Here is a 23,249-nt window from a genome sequence, read left to right as displayed (position 1 = left end):
AGAACGAGTGCTCCGCGAGTTATAAAATAGTAAAACAACGTCAACGGATTTTTCACTTTTTTTTCGCATCAATTTTGTTTTTCTTTTTTTTTATCTGAAATTCATACATTCACGTTCGCTGATTCGGTTATCTCGTGGATCGGGTTTCACCATCAGTCGTACACTGCAGCGTGACAAATTTATTCTTAAAATAATTATGAACACTTTGTTCGTCAATTGATCGTCCAGCGCGGGTGATGAAGCGAGGTATAGGGAAGTAGAGAGGCAGAGATAGAGAAAACGAAAGAAACAAATGACGATTCATTCAATTTAGCCGGCTGGTAGGATAGAAAAACTTTGAGGATCATCATTATTCTTCGAGCAGTCCGACCATCCGCTGCTGATATACTTGCACAGATTGGATATCGCAGGCTACGAATCATATTATTTGTCTTACGGAAGTTTATCGCTCACATATTTATACATACATATATGTATAATATTGCAAACGAACAGAAAACGAAGTCACCAGGCAAGTATTGACATTGCAAAATTACAATTCCCTTCTTTATCGTCGAAATTTTTTAATTTTCTATATGAAACAATTGAACAAGTTCCTTATGTTGGTGTTTTTTTTCTGTTCTTGAAATTTTTTGACTCAACCATGATATTTAGTTTGATTTTTTGAAGTGTGACTTTGTCAATTTATCAATTAGGTATCGGTTATCTATATACATATACTTAATCCCGATTATTTGCGAGTATAAACACTCTACGTCGTTTTGCGAACAAAACCGAAACGGTAATTCTAGTTTCTGGAGTAGATGGAAAATTTTCCAAAATTTCGTGAAAATGAACCTCATAGTTTCTACAGATACTGCAATTCGTTATTAGTGCTAAAAACGAACCACATATTATGCGCTTTTTCAATGATCCATAATTAATTCACATTTGAACCACACGAATGACATTAAAATATACATCCACCCATTTATGGTAATCTATTCAACATTTCTTCAAATATGCCTTCTATTCTAGATATGATTTTCTTACGAAATTTTATTTACAAACACATAACGTCTCATCATTGAATAAATTAATTTTAGGCTACCGATACTCGGCACAGTACCTGCGATCATATATTTTCACACGTTTAGACGCGTTTTTTTTTTTTTTTTTCTTTTCATCAAAGGTCACGGGCAACGCCGTGATTATTTCGTAATGCGGTCTCGCATCGGTCGTGCAATTCGTTAGCGAAGCGGTCGGTGCTGCTCTAATTTATTCAGATATGCCATCAATTTGCCCAATATTATCGAAATTGATAAAAATTTGAGGATACGCAATCGATTTTCGGTCACCTGCGATTGATCCGTTTCGAAAAGTTTCTCGGGGATACGATTTCATCTGTCGCTGAAGCAATCGTCGACGCGCGAACTCATATCGAAACAAAAGAAATTTCTTTCTTTGTACACCTATGTAAGTTCTACAGCTTTATATTCAATCGGTTGTGCGAGTCCTTGATAAAATATTTACTCGATTCATCATCCCCGTCTTTCGAATACTGCGGCGTTCGATCTACTTCGACCGTTCTTCCGTGTCGCTTCTGTATTGTTACGAACAAAAGATAACGTGTAATCGCAGGATATATAGCGTGTCGAACTTCCGTTCGCCCGAGTATCAGCTGCATCTACACAAAAACCGGAAACACGTAACAAGCGTATTCGGTTCGTTTGTTTCATTGGACTGAATCTGAAAAATAGAAAAACATAGGAAAATATCCAGTACGACACGTGTGGATACCAGTTTTTTTTGTGCCTCTTTTTTTTTTGTTTGTTTCGGTCGCTTGTACAGGGAGGAAATTGATATGAAAAGTTTTCTTGATGAAAATAAAATGAGCAAAGAATCGTGAACAGGAAAAATTGCGCACGAAGTAATAACGTAATGTAAGCCTAGGAAAGAAAAATAGCGGCTTAAGCGCGTATATTCTACGGTATACCCTGGCGTTCGGTGCAGAATTGATGTTTCGGAAGCGCGAATTCGAGATGAGGAAAACACGTGCGTGCGAGTTCATGCCGTAAAATAGACGAAACGGATTTATCCTAGCTATTTAATTTTCGCAAGAAAAATATACTGAGTGACTGACTGAGTTTCCGAAGCTCTGGAATCACCCGTTTGATATTATTTCTGTTCGTATAAGAATCGAAATCGCTCGATTGACGAAGGGTGACTTGGATTTCCAATTTATAGATTGCTGCACGAGTTAGGAGCACTTAATGGATTCTGCATTGCTGTGGAAGTTTCACTGTCTGGGAACACTATGTGTCATCCTAACAGCGATTTGTGGTGCGTATGCTTCGTACAACATCGGTGTTGGAATTGCCGATACCACGGGGCCCGTCGCCGAGGTTGTTTTTGTAAGTAATCCAATACAATTGAAGTCGTTCGCTAGCGATGATGCTTTACACTCGTACGATCACCTCACGCGGTGAAACAGGTGAAATGCGGATGAAAATAGATATGGATAAAAGTTACGGCCATGATTTGTACGAGGTAAAAGCACGGGAGAAAATTAAGACGAGATGGCAATTAAAAGTCGGATGATAAACTGAAAATAATTCTTATAGAACTTTTATAATTTAGTTCAATTATAGAATACCTTAATCAACTGGTAAGTATTAGTTGCAATTGCCATAGTTCATATTAAAATTTTTTCAAGATTTCACGAGCAATACTTAAAAGAAAAACTTGTAAAGGTTAATTAAAAAACTTACACAATTATTACAGAATTTTTTCGACACCAGTAGATTATAATTATGTATGTATGCGTGTGTATGAAAATCGATTCTTTGACGTGGACGCAATAATTGAATAATTTGACAATTATTTCGCAGATGGGATACGCGAGACCGGAACAAAAAGGCTCAGGTCTTCATTTGAGGACCTTCTCCCGAGCTTTTATCATTGACGATGGGGTGCAACGCTTCGTTTTCGTCAGCGTTGACAGTGCCATGATTGGACACGGCGTGAGATTGGCGGTAGGTGAATAATCATTTATTGAAAACAATTCCACCTCGATCGTCGTTTATTCTCCACGAAGCGATGACAGAGGATATAAAAAAAAAAGTCGATCGAATAAAAATAATAATTTTCACGCACCACGTGTACCGTCGAATCGTTGATATTTTTTTTTTTTTATCGCGTAATAAGCGGCATGAAAATTTAATTTTCAAAAATTGTAATTTTCGGTGGACAGCCAGCCTCGCGCGACGCGTAATATTTTGAATAACGGGCATACCGAATGTGTGCAAATATTTGCTGCGAACGAGGAATTCATGGTCCAAGAAACAAGTGGTTCATATTGAGCAAACGTATACGACCGATGTGTATATTGTTGCATATGCTAATCAAATTTTCCCACCGTATAATTGGGCGAGAGAGTTTGAACAATTTCAGTTTGCGGAGGTCTCAGCCCCTAAGATTCACCGTTGTTCGCCATGTTTCAGGTCCTGAAAAAATTAGAAGCACGTTTCGACGACACGTATACGGAAACAAACGTAATGATCAGCGGCACCCACACGCATTCAGCCCCCGGTGGTTATATGATGGACGTCCTCTTTGATCTAACAACGTTCGGATTCGTCAAAGAATCATTCAACGCAATCGTCAATGGTATAACGAAGGTAAAAACTTCTTCCGTCCTCCAAGCTGGAGGGTATTTTCTGCACTTTTTTTCCCACAAATTTAAAACGTGAAAATGTAAAAGACCCGAGGGTTTTCATTTTTCGAGCTCATCGTATAACAAGAATATTGGGATACACATTTCCGTCGTATGTGTCGTTTTTTGTCATTTCCGACGTAAAAAATTTTTTTTTCCCTCCGCAAAAATGGACGAAAAAGAGTCTTTGACGAGGAAATAATTCTCGGCGGTAGCATTTCCTTCTGGTTTTTTAATATTTTTTCTCTCGTTTCGAATTACGCGTCGGGCACGTGTGATGAATTTTCGTCAAGTTCCTGAAGAATTTCCGACGCACTCGGCGACTGGGAATTTTGCTTGTCGAAATATACGGAATACTTGATGAGTGGAAGTATCACGTTACAAATATTTGCACTATCCTGCGTACGGGCGTATAGACTAAAAGCTCTCTTTCGCAAGTTTCCGATTATGATAAAACGTATACGTACTCTGGAACGTACGATCTATAAATAACTTTTTGAGTTTCTATTATTCTTTTGGTGAATTATATATTTCTTTTTTTTTTTATTATTTGCTAAATATTGAGCACAAGGTATTGTGCGGATATTCCTACGATAGCATAAGAACCAGAGGCTGCTGCGAGTATCAACAAAATCTTATTACCGCAGCTGATCCTTTTCGTGAATCCGGCTCAGCCTTTTACCGAAACGTAATGAAAGCCAGATAAATTGGGTTTCTATCTGTATACAATATACATACAAGCGTTAGGTACTATTTTTTTCTTACTCCTTTTCCTTCCTCGTATAATTGACTATTCCGCGTTCCGCGATATGAATGTAATTAAACTGCAGTTCAAAGGAAAGCACACGGAAGCTCGTTAGAAGTTCGAATAGTCGAACTGTAACCTAGGCGTTTGTTATTAACAGAAAACTGTTCGGAAACATATTTTTTATTCACTCGTCCTTTTCCGAGCTGGAAATTTAAGAGTTATCATTTTTTTCGTCTGAATAATGTTTTTTATTTATTCGTTTATTTTTATTCACAGGGATTACACGTAATATCCTCGAAATTGATGTACGGAATTTTCATTTTTAGAGTATTGAAAGAGCTCACGATGCCGTGGTACCGGGAAGAATTTTTGTCACCAAGGGTGAACTTATGGGAGCAAATATAAACAGAAGTCCAACGGCTTATCTCAACAATCCTGCGGCTGAAAGAGCGAAGTAAGTTCTCTAATACTTCTGTACGAAGCGAAGTTGAATTCAATTTTCATTCGTTCATTTATTCAGTCATTATTATTATCAAGATTTCATATTTATGCCGATTGCGTTATCAATAAAATTGGCAAAAAAAAATGATTCGATACAAACGAAACCTTTTACGCGTGTTGTCGCTGTGTACAGATCAGATTTTGTCGAAATTGCAATATTGTTTTGGACGGCTGAAAAAAAAAAAAAAAAAACAAGCAAAAAACAACAAGAAAGGTGAATATTGAAATTCTTCGGGCAACTTTTTACAAGAACATTTATACGGGGAAAGAGAATATACTTTTTTGCTTAGATAGCTGTTACTCCCGGCTATACATATACATGGCCTGCATGTAATTGGAAAATTTCAAAGCGCTACCCGAAAGCTTTTTCCGGAGTTAATTTCCATTATTCTTTGTCAATAATTTCGGAATGTTGTAAAGAGTGTGGAAGTCCGCTTAAAACAAAGTGAGATCAAAAACTTTCGAATGAAACGAAGGATACCCGAGACGTGATTTTTATTGCCGACGTAGGATCAGAGAGCTTAAACGGAAGAAAGGTACTGAGGAAAAGGACTGATGTAAAATGTGAGGAAAGAAGAGAAGATTTTCGTTGCTCTGAGTAACCCGATAATAATTGACTTTAAAAAGGCCGAAAAACCGAACCGAAATCTGCTCGTTACACAGTTGTTGGAAGAACAAATATCTTTTACACGATGTAGACGTGGATTATTTCCATTTCTCTTATTTTAATTGTACCTCAACCTCGGCAGAAGTGGATTGTTGTTTTCTCTGACATAGCGATCATATTTTTCCCTTGTTATTCGGTTATGTTTAATATTTTTCTGTTTCCCTTGTTTTCAGATACGAACACAATGTCGACAAAACAATGATACAGCTACAATTCATCGCCGCCGATGACCGGTCCTTGGGTGTCATTAATTGGTTTCCCGTTCACCCGACCAGCATGAATAACACCAATAAACTTGTATCAAGTGACAACGTTGGATACGCTGCGATACTGTTTGAAAAGACTATGAACAAAAATTCCATGGTTGGAAAGGTAATTGACGCCTCGTTGCGGAATTATAATTAGTGAATAGTGAAGAATTAGGTAGAAAAAAAATGGTAACTATTACAGTATTATGACCCTAACGTGAAACGGCAGAGTTGAGTAAAAGAATATTAATTAAAATTTGGGAGATAAATACCGGCGTTATCAGTTCCAACAGCCATGTGCACGATTGTTGTAATCGGTATTTGAAATCAAGATTAACTAGCGATGGAAATTGTATTCACAAAAGCATCTCGACCGAAATTAATTACGATTATTTCATACGTTGCCAAATTGGCCGGTTGAGAAACTTGGCAATTTTACTTGAAAATATTTTTAACTTTTACATCAACAGTGTCAGGGACATCCGCCACCTCCTTTATTCCTTCATATCATAACATCCTTGCATCAGCTCTTCAGTCCACCGTTGGTAAACCTGAGCTCTATATACGGAAACGAGATTGCTCACTATTTTTCACCTCCTCTATCCATTTGACGCTGAGATTGTGCGCCCACTCGAATCAATGCCATTAGAATTACGAAGGAATGCACCTAATCGAATAACGACAACGAATTTATTCATCGAACAGGGTACCTTCGTGGCCGCTTTCGCATCGACGAATCTCGGCGATGTATCGCCGAACACCGAAGGACCGAAATGCGAATTTACGGGTCAACCCTGCTCGGGAGTGGACACGTGTCCTGGAAATCATGAGATGTGTTTCGCCTCGGGGCCGGGAAAAGACATGTACGAAAGTACGAGTATAATAGCCAATAAGATGTTCAAAAAGGCCCTGGTAAGTGAAATGACTTTGTTCGATGGAAATAACAGAGACTCTTCCGAGTCTCTGTTGTTTTTTATTTTTTTATTATTATTATAATGTTCTCACGAAGTTCATAATTTTATTTACATTATAGCATCCACTCGATATATCGAAGCTTTACTCAGTATCCGTCTCCTTCGTTGGGGTCTAGTAATATTTGTTGTATCCGTATCCCGAATCGTAATGAGCCGGTGCGGCGGCCACGTATTTAACCAGGGGGACTGCGGGCGCGGGGTGTACGGCGTGTCCAATTTTCTTGACCACCGCGTTGAATCCGTTGTGATCGTCGGCGGTGTATTCGACGACGCGAATCGTGCCGTCGGGTTCGTTCAGGCTGTAGGAACCCTTGACCACGTCTCCGTCCCGGACTTCTTCCTGACTTTTCACGTCACCGGTGTGGGGGTCGTTGATACCGTAGTTGTACGAGTACTTGGGGTAGGCCTGCGTCGAAGGGAGATGAAAATTAAAATCGAAAGAGTTGAGACTGATTCGCGAATGAGTTCGATTTCAGTATCGGACGATGACGATGAAATAGATTCCAAAGTTAGTTGACATGACGATTGACTCACGTAAGTGTCGTGGGAGTCTCCGTATCCAGATCCGTATCCTCCGTATCCAGCGTATCCTCCGTACCCGACCTTTGCCACGGCAATGGGGGCCACGGCGATCGCCGGGGCGACGACTCCGCCGTGCGATATGGCGTTTCCGTATCCACCGTATCCTCCGTATCCTCCGTATCCACCGGCCAGTCCGCCGTATCCACCTCCGTATCCGACCACGCTGGCCTCACTGGCCACGGCCAAAGCAACGACGACAAAGATCTGTTGGAAATTGAATCGGGATTATGAAAAACCTCGTCGTGCTGTCGAGATCGCAATTTTTCACGTCGGGAAAACCGAGGTCTCCTCCGAACGAAGAGTATGGTAAAATTAATGATACTGTTGTTGGTAGAATAATGTGCTCCAGCTACTAACCCGGAACATGATAGTTGGTGTTTGTACTGAGCAGTTCTGTTGTAGACTGATAACATTGAAGTGTCCGGCGTTGCTTTTATAGCGACTAAACTCCCGTGCATGGGGATCGTGGGGCAGGTAGCGACTTCTTCTGTGTATCGTGAAGTTGTGTAATTCAAGGCCTTGCTCGTGTTTTTTCTTTCCTCTATGTAAGCGTTGTTCTCTCTTTTTTTTTCTCTTTTTCTTCTCTCGTTTAGACTCTTTCTAGTAAAACTTCGGCTCTTTGGTTTATTGGTGGGTACACCGTCCAAATGAATGTCCGGCAAAAGCGGAGGCGGAGGTGTGGCGAGGCGAACGCCGAGCTAAACTAATCGCGAGCCAATCCACTCCGGCCGAAGGACGCCGGACATCGAATATTTATTGAAAAACTAGCGTGACCGTACGAAAGTACTTTGTTTAAAAGAATGTGGGCACGTTACGTTTTGCCCAATATCTCTATGCTCGGTGTAACAATTCATTTTGACACACCTCTCCTCCGATTACTTGACGATTTTCACCTACGTATCAGGAATCGTATACTATACGTAATCAGGATACGAAATATCGCGGACTAGCCATGTATCAAAATTTCGTAGTTTTTTTTTGTTTTCAACACCCCCTGTATATTTTTTCTTTCTTTGGTTTTCATTCGGTTACGTTGGAATTGGTTACACAGTATTTCAGGAATTTCATTTAATTATATGCCGATCGACAGAATTGTAGAATATGAAAATTTTGGCAGCTAATATACGTATAATGGTCGTGATTTTTTAGATCCACGTTCAAGGGGAAAGTTTCCATATCCTCCCAAGCGTTTGATTTATATCAAGGAGTTTTTTTTTTTTTTTTGATATTGCGCTACATAGAATGATTTAGTGCGTATTAGGCTTACTGATTTTTAGCTCTTGTCGTACCGAGTCATTGTTTCGTAAAGCTATATCGCTGACAGAGGATATAGCAAATTTGGTCCATGAGGCAAAAATAAAAAAAATCACCTGAAACAATATTGCAGTACAATTAATTTAGACGAAATGAAAACAAATGCTGACCATCGGGTAAAAAAAGCCAAAAAAAAAAAAAAGAGAAAATGAAAATGAATATAGTCTCGGCAATCGTGGAGAGAATATTTTTTCGTAGCAACGATATCAAAAAACAGAAGCGGAAAAAAAACCTACGACAACTAAACTTGCAATCTCTCGAGAAGTAAAAATTTTTTTTTTTCATGAAATAGATGGGGAGCGGCGTATTTTTGCGTTATATTTTATATTTTCATCCCTTAGCCGCAAAACGTGCCACCGTCGATCGTATGAAATTTCATATAGCTGTGCTATCTAACGATCAAATCTGTTGGCGTATCTTTGATACGAATTTGGCGGAAACACCTGGCGAGTATCTAATGATCTGCCATAGTTCGTAACCTTCGCGCCAAGTTGGAAACAACGTGTAACGGCGCGGGTGTCGAAAGCCTCGTCGTTCCGTACGTACGTACGTACTGTACGTATCTCCTCGGTACGAAATTCGATACGCTTCAGATTCCGAGGATTAGCGTTTTTCCGCTTGTTTTTTTCGAACGAGCCTCCGTTGTTACGTTGTTGCGCGGAGTATATCCTGGATCGAATCTAGAAAGGGACGACGGGGGAGTCGCTCTGATTTTGAAACCCTCGGGACTCGATCGCCTATCGATCGACGCGGTGTCGATTCGAACTATACCTACTATAGGTGTATACATATGTATATAAAGGACGAGGTTTTATGAATGTAAATTCCACCGTATCTCTTCCTACCAGTGATACGCCATTGAGCTTTAAAGGGTGCAGAGTTTTTATCGTGGAATGTGTACGTATAACCGAATTTTATTTGTCAGCAAAATTGTCGAGGGGTAGAAGCTCTTCTTCCATTTTGTAAGATCTTATCTTGTCAGCGAGATCCTTGAGGGACGAAAAATTTTTACGAAAATATTTCAGTCGCTTTTCATATCGAGTATTTCCATTTATTTTCTTCATTTATTCCAAAATTATTCATAATTGGAGCTACGCGGGGATCGCACTGGAAATACTGGAAATTCCTTCAACGCGTCTCGAGGTGTACGGGAAGGAATATAGGCATCCGTGACCCTGTGTATATTCATACCTTATGTGCAGTACGTAATAAAAACGCTGTATAAAAATCATAATATCAAATTTATATAAACTCTCATGCAGTCGCAACTCACTGGGCGTGATATATAATTTCGGCACTTACGTTCTAATAAAAAAAAAAAAAAAAAGATAAGAAAAGAAAAGAACATAAGTACGACCGCTTATGGATTCCAGAAGCAATTATAATGGAATAAACTACATTCCCGTCAAAAACAACGCGAAGCTGTTTCGAGCCGCGGCTGATCGAGGACAAAAAGTATATCGCACTGACAAAAAAAACCTTCGCTTTTATTTCGTCAATTAATTCTAACCTACGGCTCCGAATTCGTGTACCCCGTAGCTCGAATTTTTACGAACACGTCTCCATACGTACCGAACTCAAAAAAATATTTGGTAATTCAGGAACGCGCAGAGCAATGGAAATTCTAGAAACGATTTTCAATTAATTTTCCTTCAAAGACATTTCAAATTTCGACCATCTGCTTTCGTTGGGAATACGAAGGAAAAGGAACGAATGGGGGCGTCGGATGAACAGCTCGTCAAACTTTTTTGACCATCGGCGGTGTATTCTCCGAAGCGAATCGTACCGTCAGCTTCGTTCGCGCTCTAAGAACCCTCGACGACGTCTCCGTCGCGGATATCCTTCCGGCTTTTTACAAAATCCCCGCCGGAGGATCGTTAGCTCCGTAACTCTGAGCGTAGTTCGGATAAGCCCGAAAGGGAGACGTGAAAAGAGAATTTGAATCAGCAAACAAAGAATTTCGACACCGTTCGAAATTGGATTTCTTTACTCCTTTGTTTCGGGAGCGCGGTATCGGGTTGTCCGTATATCACCGTATAGGCGCCCGCTGAGCGTGTTTATCTCCTGATAAAATCTCAGATTTTCGCGTTAAGCGAGAACATTGCTTCACGGAAAATGTTCTCGAGTCGATTGTTCGCGAGTTGATGAGTATCGTGAGAATTACCGACGCGCAAACTAATATTACTCGCGCGGTGGTCATGGGAGTGGCCGTCGCATGGACAGCCGCGTATTCCGCGTAGAGAGGAACCGGAGCTACCGCGCGGCGATTTTTCAGAGTGATTGTTGCAGCCGTGACCTACGACCCCGCGTTAACCTGCGCCGGAATTGTAAGTCGGTGGGACACCGGCGTCACTCGCGGCCATAAATATAGCGGCGTAAGGTAACGAGCTAAAAAATGTTGAAAAAAAAACAAACAACAAAATACGGATGAGTGAACAAAGACGGGGAAAATTCAGCAGCCATCGAATATTCGATTTCTGTGTAACTACACTAGATGGACAGCGTTGAATTCGATATAACGAACCAAACATTGAATTATCGTCACACGTGACTGATGTCGGGGGAACAAATTTTATTTCCCATTCTTCGAAGGTGACTGTCTACTTCGGGGTAACGTCTCGCCAATGTTCGCAGAAATCGTAAGTGGAGGTTGAATTTTTTGGAAAAAAAATCCTTACGTTTCGGCCGTTTTTCATGCAAAGGTCTGACGCTAATCTCAATCGATCGATCACCCACGTTCGGCTTATGGACGAATAAAAGAGTTGACGTATACCCACATATATAGGTATAGACATATGTATGATATTTTAGGCAGGTTGTATTCCGGGGATAAAAGAGAATGAATAAAAAATCTGTGACTTTTCTCTAGCCGGATTATTTTACTGTTCCGTGCAGTACAGAAGAAATGAAGTAATATCTCGGTCGTTGGGGGAAAGAGAAAAAAAAAAAAAAAAAAGTCACAGAAAATACCCGGAGCTCGTTGAACGTATTATTGTTATCATGAGATCGTTTTCCTGTTTGATTTTTTTTTCTCTCTCTCGGCGAGGGAAATTCTGTTTTCGCGACAGCCGGCGAAGACCTATAGGTATATACATAGCGGCAACCGACTCGATGGGAATTCACCTTTTGTGCAGAAAATTATGGCGTCTACTTCTCGGCTTAGGATATCGGAATATACTTTTCGTTTCCCATATCAGCCGCACCGCGACTTCGAGGAATTATTAAAGCCCGGTCGCGGATGTTTGATACTCGCGTTATTATTCGTGTGACGTTTCGAATGTACATACGACTCGTCAACTTTCGTGAGGCCCGAATATTTCGACAGCCGCTGTCTGGTCGAGAAGCCGGAAAACTGGATGACATTTATAACCGAAGAAACGTACGTGATGTCTGACCGCGGTGTGACGGTAATAAGGAAACTTGAGTCGATCAGCTGGAATGACAACAATTGGATTTTCAGGGATTTGTAGTAAAGCAAAAGAACAACGTTTAATCGTCTACTACAGAGTCCCGCGATTCACTCGTTTGTTATACGTCCAAGTGATAAATTTCCGTGGTATCGATGTTCGACGATTCGTATCTAGATATATATGGGTAGGTAGGTACGTGGAAAATCTATTTTATACGATCACGCACAATCCCGTGCTATACGTATTATACTTATATCGTTATAATACGATCATCGTTACAAGCTGCACACTTAGGTTGATTAAGGGCATTTTGTTAAATAAAATATATATATATACATATATGTATACCTATGTATGTGTAAAACAGCAAACGCGCGAGCTTTTATTCGCGTGATAGGGTTACTCAGAAAATTTGCGTTTAATTTTCGATCGAAAAGAATGATTGCGTTCGTTCTGTTTCGTTTTTTTTTTTTTACCAAATTTCAGACATTGCTCGTTTCCTGAATTTCACATCAGAATGAATGAAATGTCCTTTGATTTTCTCCAGAGATAGTGGTGCGTGTGCGAATATTTTACTACGCGGGATGAAAAATAGCCAAGATCCGTTTTAGCATATGCATAAACGCCATAGAGCGTGCTTATCTGAAAACACATCCAACAGCAATTTCGCATACCTCCGAAGCCCCTTTCGGGATCCGTCACTTTCGCACCCTTTTCCTTCTACTCGGAATTTGCGAACAGTCGGCGGTGAAAATTATCCACGTCGATTCGTGGAAATCGAGTTGAAAAAAATAACGCGATACATCTGACAAAACTCACGTACCTATATCGAAACTTGGGCACGTCATGTACTTTACCAGGCTATGTGTTTCATTGTTATACAACGTTTACAAAATAACGGTACATATAATAAGCACGTATGTACCTATATCATTTGGTTTTTGGAACGGCGACGTGTGCGTCGAAGGGTCCAAGGAGTCACGTCGCCGTCCCCTCGTTCACAAGCTACAGCTTACTGCAGCACGTATTCCGTTGCCTCGGTTCCTTGATTAGGTAAATGAAAATTGTTCAGTTCGTACATGCGATATATATTTAGTTGCAACAGAGAAAGTGCGTGTCGTGATCTTTTTGGTACAAAATTTAAATTATTTATCTCTTGTAATACACGTGATTATGTCACGGCACAGAGCGATATATGTATACAATGTGTGTACGTTTTTTTGTTACCGTACCGTATGTGCACGTAATTTACGATCGGTTATTTTATATTCACATTTTTTGCCTCGTTTCTCAACGAAAAGCCTACGGGGAGCGGGCGGTATATAAAGCTGAACGAAATCAATGACATTCGATATTCGGCGTAAGGCAGCTGAAGTTTATTATTGATTTCATGAACTTGACCAGAATCTAACTTTTTCTCACAGACTCGAAGGGATTTGGAGAGAATACCGTGATATTCGATTCGGTTTCTTATTCTCCTGATTTTCATCCATTCATTCTTTTTCTCTCTCGTCCCTCACGTGCGACAGTTGAACTTTTATCGTGTGTAAAAGTAAGCCGTTGCCTTATGTATACCGATAATTCCGAAACTACATGTTATACAATCGCCGCTGTCTGGCTATTCCGATAAAAATTCCCCGAGGTGGACAAGATCCTGGAAGTTTTTTTTGGTCACTGCTATTCGGAGATTTTCGCTCCACTAAACCTAGATTCAAATTTCAATCGTAACCCTTAGTTAAAATTCCGTTTAAAATTCTCTTTCGCTATTCACTCTCTTTCATTATTCAACATTCAACGTGGCTTGAAAAAGTCCTCCGAAGGGCCAGAGGGTCATGAATTCTGTCTGTACGGCGTGTCCAATTTTCCTAACGACTGCTCTGAATCGTTTGTGATCGTATTCGACGACGCGAATCGTACCGTCGGGTTCGTTGGAGCTGTAAGAACTCTTCGGACTTCTTCCTGACTTTTCGCGTCGCCGGTGCTTACTTGGGATAAGCCCGAGCGGGAAATGAAAACAGATGAAAACCCGTCGCTCTCCGGTGAGCAGTTTTCATCTCTACCGATTCGATGTATGGTATTTTCCAACGCGATAATCGAGGGAATCATCGTCGACGGTCGGGTATAATATTCCTGTGGGATGAGATTTTTTGTGTAAGCGGGATACGCAACGTAGAAAACTAGTGATCGGTGTGCTTAGGAATGAGAAGTTGCTGTGCCGCCAAAAATTCCTGCAGGAATTCCACCGTATCCTTCATAGTTTCCCGCGTTGTAGCAGAACCTGGATAGCTTCGGACGTAACGCGAAGAAGCTGTAATAAAACGAGTGAAACGAAGAGTGAAAAATTGAGGCCTCTGTCGGAAAAGTAGATCGCTTTTTTGTAGACACCAATTATGAGAAAGAGATCGGTTCGAAAACGGGGTGATTATTGATTGAAAACGGACGTGAATCACGACTGAAACTTATTTAATCGAGTGTTTATCGATCGATCGACGTCAATACTACGATTCGCTTCGCGTTTCGCTTGTTGTCTTACGTAATTATACGATCACATACTGTATACGTATCGGTATCGCACTATTTGCGAGCGATTGATACGAAATTTCTTTTTTTCCCATACGAAAATATAACAAGGAGTAACCGAACGAATATACGCGACTCCGCGGAATGCGAGATATTACGATATACCTTGAGCATGTTTGCTAATTGTAATATCACTGCTAACGTGACGAGGCAAACGAACAATTTATACAATATGAAACGGTCACAGTAGGCTGCTCCCATGGAAAACGGTTGCCTCACTGACATTGAAGGTTGCGCTCCACCGAGTTTTTATTCAATAAAAATACAAGTTTCTTCTCATATAGTCTAATTCTCAACTTACGAACCAAAGGTCTGTCGCTCCTACATTCGATAGCGAAAATTGCTCAATTTAATGCACAGCTACAGATCAACGGTACACTTACGCTAACAGATTTTGATAATTCCAGACCACGGTTCAATTGTTAAGTTTACTCGCGGTCCCTTGTGTGCGTGAATATTTCATTTCGCGCACAAAAAAACGCCGAATCTCATTAATACCGAATTATGAAACTTTCGGTTTACAGGAGCTCAATTTAGCGTGAAACTCCATAAAAAATTGGTCGCATTATATCATCGTCGTAAAAATACACGTTACTGGGATCAATTGTAGCACATAACGGGAAGGAAATTAACTCGGACCCTTTACTTATATCGTTAGCGCAACTGATTTCCGTCGGTTATAATACGTGTACAACGTGTTTCCATTGGATATTCCGCTGCCTCGCTTTCTAACCGAGAAAATCCCGGAGGTTAGATTCAGCTGGTCTAATTGGACAGTGCCGGGAAATTAACGCCCGAGATTCGCGTTTGATGAGGGCTCAGCCGCTCGCGACGCGGCGGATGAATGAAAACGGCTCGAGCTGATTTCAGTGATGTAAAATGTACCGGGAATAATGGTAACAACGCGACTCCACCTGCGGAGTTTCTGAGGATCTTATCGCGATCCTCTTTCGCCCCCTTCAAAGAAGACGCGTCTACAATCTCTCGCCTCTGAAATCCGTATAATTGATTGAACGTCTTGCCGTCCATTAGAATGCTGAAAAAAAAGTCTCGCGTCATTGATCATAACGACGTACCGATGCAACGTCGCAAACTTTTTTTACAATCCGGACGATAAAAAATCTGCGCAGATCATCGATCTCCGTGTACATGTGAAATGACGATACAAATTTCGATTCAGCGAACAACGGTGGGCGGATGCGATTTTTTCGCAAAATTGTCACCCAAATCTGTTGAATATTTAGATATAGCTGGGTCAGAATTTTTTTCACCACATCCGCAAATCACTCGCATTAACGGACGACCAAACGGCGCAGAAATTATCCTGTGGATCGGAGGGATAAAATTGAGGAAAAAGCGGAAAATTTGAAAAGGTGTACATAAATTTTATCTTATTTTATTACACGACGTACGGGAGAATGAGCTATGTGTGTTTCCGTAGAGCCGGTCCAGATGATCTCGTCTTTCTGAAAATACATTTTTTTTTTATCTCGAAAGTCGGATGAACACCGAGGTATGACGTTATCATTTTTTGACAACACTAAATAACAAAATATCTTTCAGAAAGGATCATTCTCCCCGATAGATTGTACTGTGATTTATATTACCCGGGAGGAAATTATCGGAATAGTTCGAAAAAAAAAATCTCATTATTTTCAAGCACGTCGCTCGGTGCGTTATATTTAAACTGAACGATAATAAATTATTCTATTTGAAGAAAAAAAAATCAAAATAAATAAATAGAAAATCCGTGGAAATTGTTTTTATTAGACTACGTGCTGCAGCTGTTATTATCGATGATCTCTTTCATACATACTCATATCAGTGGACAGATATAATACAGAATCGGGGCTTACGAAATAATTACCTCGGGTGAATCTCTCGCGCAGCGATGAAAAAGAAGAGAAAAAAAAAAACAAAATACGCGAAGCTTTCAGTAGTTCTTATCATAGGCGTAGGGATTGTATTGATTGTGATCGAAGGTCACGTATTTCTGGATGGTTACGGGTGCCGGTGCCGGTGCCGCTACCGGATGGTGAGCCGGTCCAACTTTTTTAACAACGGCGTTGAATCCGTTGTGATCGTCGGCGGTGTACTCGACGATCCTGACGGAGCCGTCGGGTTCGTTGACGCTGTAGGATCCGTGAACGACGTCGCCGTCGCGAACTTCGTGCTGAGTTTTAACGTCGCCGGTGTGAGGATCGTGGACGCCGTAATTGAACGTGTACTTCGGGTGCGCCTGAAATATGCGACGGAGGATCAAACGATTTCGTATACCATTTTATGGGATTCCTTGACGCGAAGGGATCCCCGGGTAATCGATTCTCTCGCGCCGTGTGACGCCCCGCGAATCCCTGCTCATTTTCGATGCGAATCGTAGCATGTGTGTGTGGCTTACGTAATAATCGCGTTCGTCCTCGTAATCGGCGTACCCGTGACCCGCGCCTCCTTGATGAATGGACGGGATCGGAGGTGCCGCAGAAACGGAATGAACCGGCACGGAAACCGTCGGCAAAACGCCGTGTGATGAATAAGGGTTAACGTACCCTTCGAGGCCGGTGTAGCCGGAATATGACCCTGAATGTCCGCCGTTATAACCGCTTATCAAAACGGCGTCGCACGTCGCCACCGCGACCCAAATAAATAAACCCACCATCTGAAATTTGAAGAAATATTATCCGATGTTCGACGAACCTCGGGGGGAATCGCGATCTCTCTCGTGTAACCGCGCGGTGTCCGACAAAAAAAATTCCACCGAAATTCACCGTCTCCACCGAATTGAAAAACCAAAACGGAATTATAAATACCGACGCGATATCCCGGGAGAGACCAAGGGTGAATTCTTATATGTTGAATGAGGTTTCTAGAGTCGGAAAAATGAAAACGAAAAAAAAAATAGAATAAATAAAAAGAGAACAATACGCGTGAAAAGTGATTTTGTGTCATCGATCCGTCTTCGTCCAAGTGATGTATCGTATACCTACGTACAGGTTTCGCATACACCGCGTTTGTTACCGCTGTTACTGCTATTATTATCATTATTATTATTATTATTATTGGTACAGTGATCGTTATTATAATTATCATTCCGCGCGATACGTTTGGATAAACAAGTTCACGAACGGAATACTCTCTCTCTACACCCTGTCGCCGGCTTTTCCGAGGTATTGAAAAACATCCCACGCGAGCGCGAGTTGTGCTTTGAATTTGTTTTTTTTTTTTTTTTGTTTTTTTTCTTTAAATTTTATCCGTTGCTTCGACGTTCGTAGATTTTCTTGAGCTTTTTCATCGGCAAATATGGTATGAGGTTATACAGCCGACGCTGTGTCAGGCAAATCCGGGGTGGTTTTCCCGCGGAAGAAAAAAAAAAAAAGATGAAAGTACAAGGGGAGAAAAAATAAAGAAGGAATGAGAAATTGGCCCAAATCTGGGTATACGAATTCTACGGCGAGTCGAACATCTTAGCGTATTTTCATTTCGGAGAAAATGAACAATCGTTTCGCGACGCGTCGGATTCTTTTCGATTTTTTATTCGTAAATCTGAAAAAAAAAAAAAAAACTGGATTCCCGATCGAGATCGATTTGTAAAAATTGAGATTTTCAAACGGTATATACATATATATATTCGATAAGAAAACAATCGAAAGAAAATCACGAAAAATTGAAGCACACAGAACAAAAGCCACCAAATTCATCACACCAAACTCCGACGAAAAAACACTTTTGTATGCTTTGAAAAAAAAAAAAAAAAAAAAATTTCCGCCAATAAAAACGACGCGTCTTATTCGCGTTAAATTCGCTCGCCGTTGCAACAGGTGTCCTACTAGGTTTACTGGGATACCTTTAGCATGATGCTCGAACGCGTGTACTCCGTATATCGTATGGAAAAAGAGAGTCTTTTCACTGATACCATCATCCCCGGTACCATGGCTTATATGCATCTCCCTCCAGCCGCGGAATCCCCGTTGAGGAGGAGCCGCACGACCCCCTGATGGCGAACCCACGTCGGCTCAAGGTCTTAGCGTTCTATGGTCGCCGGCGGAAGGAGTGAGATTATTTTTTTCGCCTTGTTTTTTCTCAGTCATTTCTATGCGATTTTTTGAACGGCAATTATCGCACAGCGCGGGGACTTTCTTAATATTTGAAAGGACGCCGTTTGCACAGTTACACAGCGTGCGGTATTACGTTACAAAACGATCTTGTTACTTTGGCCACATCCCTTATTAATATATATATGTATATATATATGTATGTATATTGTATATACTCTTTGCGAAAACTAGCTTATGTACAGATCGTATGCAAACTCGCTACGTTTGACGCTATCATTTTGATCGAGTGAATGTGTGGGCTACTGGAAATGTATTACCTTTCAAATTGAACCATAATGCAGACGTTATGAAATTATTGTCTCGCTATAATTCACGTTTATCGGTGTAACGTCGAGAGTTCGCGCATAGGTGTGCGTGCAATTCTCCACGGATAACGGGATCGCGTGCATAATTTTGTTGCCCGTCATCGTTAACGGGTCAACGATATACTTACCACGTGTGTCGACGAAGAGGATACGGAGAGGGGCGTTTCCCAACTGACTCGGAAGTAATCTGATATTGAGCTAATCGCCCGTATTTCACGAGTTGGAAAACTTGTCGATCTCCCAACGTGTTGTTTTATCACATGGTCGCATAAGGGTGTATGCGGAACCTGCGAGATATATATGTATCTCGCGACATCGTTAGAGGGAAAGAAGAACAAACAAAAATAAGAAAACAAATAACTGGTCTCCCAACTTCCCGGTGTTTGTAAATTCTTCTTTTTTCCCTCCCCCCCCCCCCACCCTCCCTCCCCTGGAAAGTAGATGAGAGGGTGAATCGTACGATCCGTTCGTACGTGAAGATGAAAATATGAGGGCGAAGAGAGCGAAGAGAAAGAAATATGATTCACCTTCGTTGAAGACCAAAAAAGTTTATTATTTTTCCTCATTTCTCTCTCCTCCAGTTTTTCATTCCTAACTCTTTTATTTTTTCTATAAAAAATGAAGAGGCGCCGGTAGCTTTTATAGGATGAAATTATAATCTCTTCGAATACCTGTGCGAAGGTATACCGTACGGTATACGTATGCGATGTGTTGCGGGAAATGAAAGACGTGATCGGAATTTTTTGAGTGCAATGTTATCGCATTTTTAAAATTTCATCAGCCTTTCATCTCATCCTTGTGGGAAAATGGTAATTTATACCAAGCAAGAAGTTCCTTCGATCTTCGATATTTTTCAATCGGTTTTTGGTTTGACTCGTAAAGAAAGTTTTAACATATTTCGCTAAATTTTTTAACGAGAAGCGAAACATATGAACGAATCTAGCCTAGAATACGGTAATATATTATTCGGCTACGGGATCCACCGATCCGACGACGATATCCCTCTCTATGTATAGGTACGACGTTTCCTGCGATATTCGTAGATGAATGTGAAGAAAAAAAAATTTTCCTGCGTTCTCCAGTTCCTCGTACACGCGCAGAACTGTTACATAGGATAGAAAAGACAGTGAAACGTATACGGGAAAGCGTGTCTACTAGGCCTATGTAGCATGTAAACACAGACATCCTTTTGACGGATCTGGTAGGTTGTCTTCGACGCCGTTACAGTAGCCAACTAATAGGCTGGGCTGCCTCTTTCCGCGAAGGAACACCACAATTTCTTGCGCAGAACGGCAGAAACAACGAGTCCGGGATGTGAAGTAATACCATTTCATAACCGTCGCTTTGCCCACTTGCACACTTCGAGTGTAAAATAAGTGGGAGAAAAATGAGCCGAATTGATCCGAAAGCGATTGGTTCGAGACCCTGTTATATCGCCTCAGAGAATAACGCGTATTTCGACCTGAACTCGTTACTCTTCTTCGGATCATCTGAAAAGGTGAAAAGAAACTCATCCCGGCCCCCGATTCACGTTACGCACCCGAATCGCGTCGGCGAATCGATCTCGGAGCACCCGAAACAGAGCTTAATCCTTAAAGATGCAAAAAAATCGGTAAAAAAAAAACAAAAAAAAAAAAAAACAAAAAAAAAACAAAAAAAAAAAAAAAAACAACCGAGCCACAAATTTGCCGGCGTTCAAGCGCGCGAGTCGAGTTAATGGAGGGACCGTCCGTCACCATTTCTAACTCCAACCGCGACGAGTGAGCGCTAAAAAGAAAGAAAGAACGCCGGGTACGTAAAAATAATATTAACACTAGTGTACAAGCTACGTGAAAAAGGTAGTGAAAGTGCTCTGGACATCCTTTTTTCCCGACGCGTCCCGTTACGCGTCTCTCGTTCGTCACGTGTGACAAAACGCGCCCCCCCCCCCCCCCCCCCCCCCCCCCCCGAAGAATCCCCGAGTAAATTATCGCGTACTTGTTATCCGGCATTTTTTTTTTTTTTTTTTTTTTCTCAACTCCGGCGTTCCTCGTACGTTGCCCGAAAATCAGCGGATAATCACAATCAAGGTACGAAATTTAACTCCCTCCATTCTGATCGTCGATTCGATCATCTTCGCGAAAACTACGCGAATGAAATTTTTTCGAAAATTCTTTCGGTCTCCTCGATTTCGTTCGGTCGTTAAAATTCGCATTTCTCGCGCCGCGAAGCACTTCTCCATGCCACGGATCGAGTCGTTTCTTTAAGGGACCCTGAAAAAAGCGCGTTTACACGAGACGTGAAACATCATTTCGCGTCCAATCCACGCGTACCAATGATTCGTAATGACTGTGTTCGTTTGGCATCGGTGATTCCTTACGGGTTTATACAGCCCCGGTCGGGTGTGTAGCTACCTGCACGTGTATAAAAAGGACGCGTCGCGGGTCGCTGGGAAATGACAGTGACTTCTGGCAAAGGGCATCGTAAAAAGAGGCGGGCGAAATGGTTCATTGTTGGGCGTGTAATCTCCCACGGTCTCTAAACCACCTTACTTTCGATATAGTGTATATGCATGTATAATAAGGTATACAAGTACTCGGTTCATACTCTTGCGGTTTTAACACCTCGATCTTCGCTCGTACGTGTTTTGTTTCGGAATACCGGGGCGGTATAACGTAATCCTACGTGAAGTTGTCTCTCTATGTCAAAGCTAGCGTGTGCATACGTGTGCAAGTTACAAGTGCGGAGAGAGAGACGATAGAGAACAAATAAACGTGCACCGGTCGTACGTATACAATACGTACGTACGTACGTGTTGTATATTTGAACTTATGCAATATATTGTTCGCGAGTAGCATTTCAATACAATGATGTGAACCAGTTGCCTTCCTTTACGGGTCTCGTAACGTAGGAGAGAAATGTCTTAACGTCGCATACGTATCCTTGGTTCTGACTCTCGTGTGACTCAACGATTCGCGCGAGGCCAATTAATTCGCCAGATACGACCAGGAAACGCCGTCGTACCTACCCACTTCGAAATAACATTGAAAATTTATCGACCCTCGCGCGCCGTCGGAACCCGCCGAATACTTACACCCCCACGTTACCGCGCTGTGTGTTGAAAAATTCGAAACCGCGGTGGCTCAAAAGTTTTTTCACCCCATAAACTTGGGGAATAAATCCCTAAAAGTTTCGGTAAATGTTGTGCGGCATACTTGCAGTTTGAATTCGGTCGGAGATAAATTCATAATTCATTTCCTAAGGGCGGAAGAGAAGAGGGAGATTCCCGCTGGTTTTGTTCCGCTCGTGTGTAGTATTCGGGTGTGTAGTTTCTACTCCGTTAACGCGAAAGCTCCGACAACTTTTCAAAGGTACGGTTGTATATAATGTACGTACGTACAAGCTTGTTGACGATCTCCCGATTCCCTGTGTAAATATTTATGTTCAACCGTAACCGAACCGCGGTCGGTTCCCTTCAACCTCGGAAGTATAATACGTGAGAAACTTTCGGTGATGAAATTTTTGAAAAATTTTCTCGAATTTGACGAAAACCTGATTATTTCATTTTTTTTTGTTAGAAGGGAAATAGGATTTTTATCGGGTCGCGGGAAAATTGTCTTACAATTTTTAATCCGAGTGGCAAGAATTACGCCGATTGATTCGTCCCACTGGGTTCGAAAGAAAGGGGTTCCTGTTCAATTTTTTATCTCTATCTTTATCGCTGTTCATCGTACGATTTTTATTTCCTTCGAAGTGAGAGAAATACACGTATCGTTAATATCGTTGCGTATGTACATGCAAACGTTGTTACAAGCAAAATCCGAGCAGTTTAATTATTGAATTACTTAATAACGTCGAGATGGGCTTTTTTGCACCTACAAATGAACGTGATCTATATAATACTACGCCAAGAGTCTTGGGAATGGGTGGATATAGGAGGTACGTACGTGTTTCGAAACTTTTTACAATCTTCTGTGTGTAGATTTATTCATAATAATCACGCCAAACGACGATCACGAAGTAGCTCTGGTACATAGATGCCGCTCGCCGATTTCCAATAGCAAAACATCATCGCGTCCGTAATCTGCTTTCAATATTATTGTATACGACCGGAATGACGAACCGAGTTTCGAGC

At 41.3% G+C, this 23,249-nt stretch overlaps 3 protein-coding genes across 7 annotated transcripts in view; 1 reads left to right on the top strand and 2 right to left on the bottom strand.

Moving 5' to 3' along the window:
* LOC105693041 (neutral ceramidase) overlaps positions 1-23,249 on the top strand; it is a 43,899-nt gene that overhangs the window by 7,558 nt on the left and 13,092 nt on the right. For 3 of the 4 annotated variants that reach the window (XM_020856135.2, XM_012412690.3, XM_012412691.3), the window contains exons 2-7: positions 2,227-2,393; positions 2,871-3,014; positions 3,483-3,659; positions 4,769-4,896; positions 5,784-5,982; positions 6,564-6,770. In XM_020856135.2, the coding sequence (XP_020711794.2) occupies positions 2,253-2,393; positions 2,871-3,014; positions 3,483-3,659; positions 4,769-4,896; positions 5,784-5,982; positions 6,564-6,770 (996 nt within the window). In that variant the 5' untranslated portion in view covers positions 2,227-2,252. Of the gene's footprint in view, positions 1-343; positions 512-2,226; positions 2,394-2,870; positions 3,015-3,482; positions 3,660-4,768; positions 4,897-5,783; positions 5,983-6,563; positions 6,771-23,249 lie in introns of those variants that run through there. The other variant, XM_012412692.3, reaches the window with a different exon arrangement.
* Positions 6,789-7,928, bottom strand: LOC125501397 (cuticle protein 19-like). The gene is made up of 3 exons (XM_048657092.1): positions 7,772-7,928; positions 7,367-7,618; positions 6,789-7,238 (listed from the first exon to the last, which is right to left on the bottom strand). The coding sequence occupies exons 1-3, from the start codon at positions 7,778-7,780 to the stop codon at positions 6,945-6,947; spliced, it is 555 nt and encodes a 184-aa protein (XP_048513049.1). The 5' UTR covers positions 7,781-7,928; the 3' UTR covers positions 6,789-6,944.
* On the bottom strand, positions 16,099-18,583 carry LOC105692436 (cuticle protein 19-like). 2 transcript variants are annotated; one of them, XR_002306022.2, is made up of 4 exons: positions 18,560-18,583; positions 17,117-17,374; positions 16,586-16,957; positions 16,099-16,184 (listed from the first exon to the last, which is right to left on the bottom strand). XR_002306022.2 is itself a non-coding variant. In XM_012411645.3 (3 exons), exons 1-3 carry the CDS (start codon positions 18,566-18,568, stop codon positions 16,652-16,654), a joined length of 573 nt encoding a protein of 190 aa, XP_012267068.2. In that variant the 5' UTR covers positions 18,569-18,583; the 3' UTR covers positions 16,466-16,651. The 2 variants fall into 2 exon arrangements, 1 of the variants encoding a protein (XP_012267068.2); XM_012411645.3 differs by lacking the exon at positions 16,099-16,184 and having other exon boundaries at positions 16,466-16,957.

Source organism: Athalia rosae, chromosome 6 (genome assembly GCF_917208135.1).
Source record: "Athalia rosae chromosome 6, iyAthRosa1.1, whole genome shotgun sequence".
Classification (NCBI taxonomy): Eukaryota; Metazoa; Arthropoda; class Insecta; order Hymenoptera; family Athaliidae; genus Athalia; species Athalia rosae.
This window is presented reverse-complemented; position numbering and strand designations above follow the sequence as displayed.

Excerpts from the sequence above, each read along its gene's own strand:
- LOC125501397 (XM_048657092.1), bottom strand. Across the intron at positions 7,239-7,366 it reads GAGACTCCCACGACACTTAC|GCCTACCCCAAGTACTCGTA; the intron begins GTGAGTCAATCG and ends CCTTCGACGCAG.
- LOC105692436 (XM_012411645.3), bottom strand. Across the intron at positions 16,958-17,116 it reads AGGACGAACGCGATTATTAC|GCGCACCCGAAGTACACGTT; the intron begins GTAAGCCACACA and ends CGCATATTTCAG.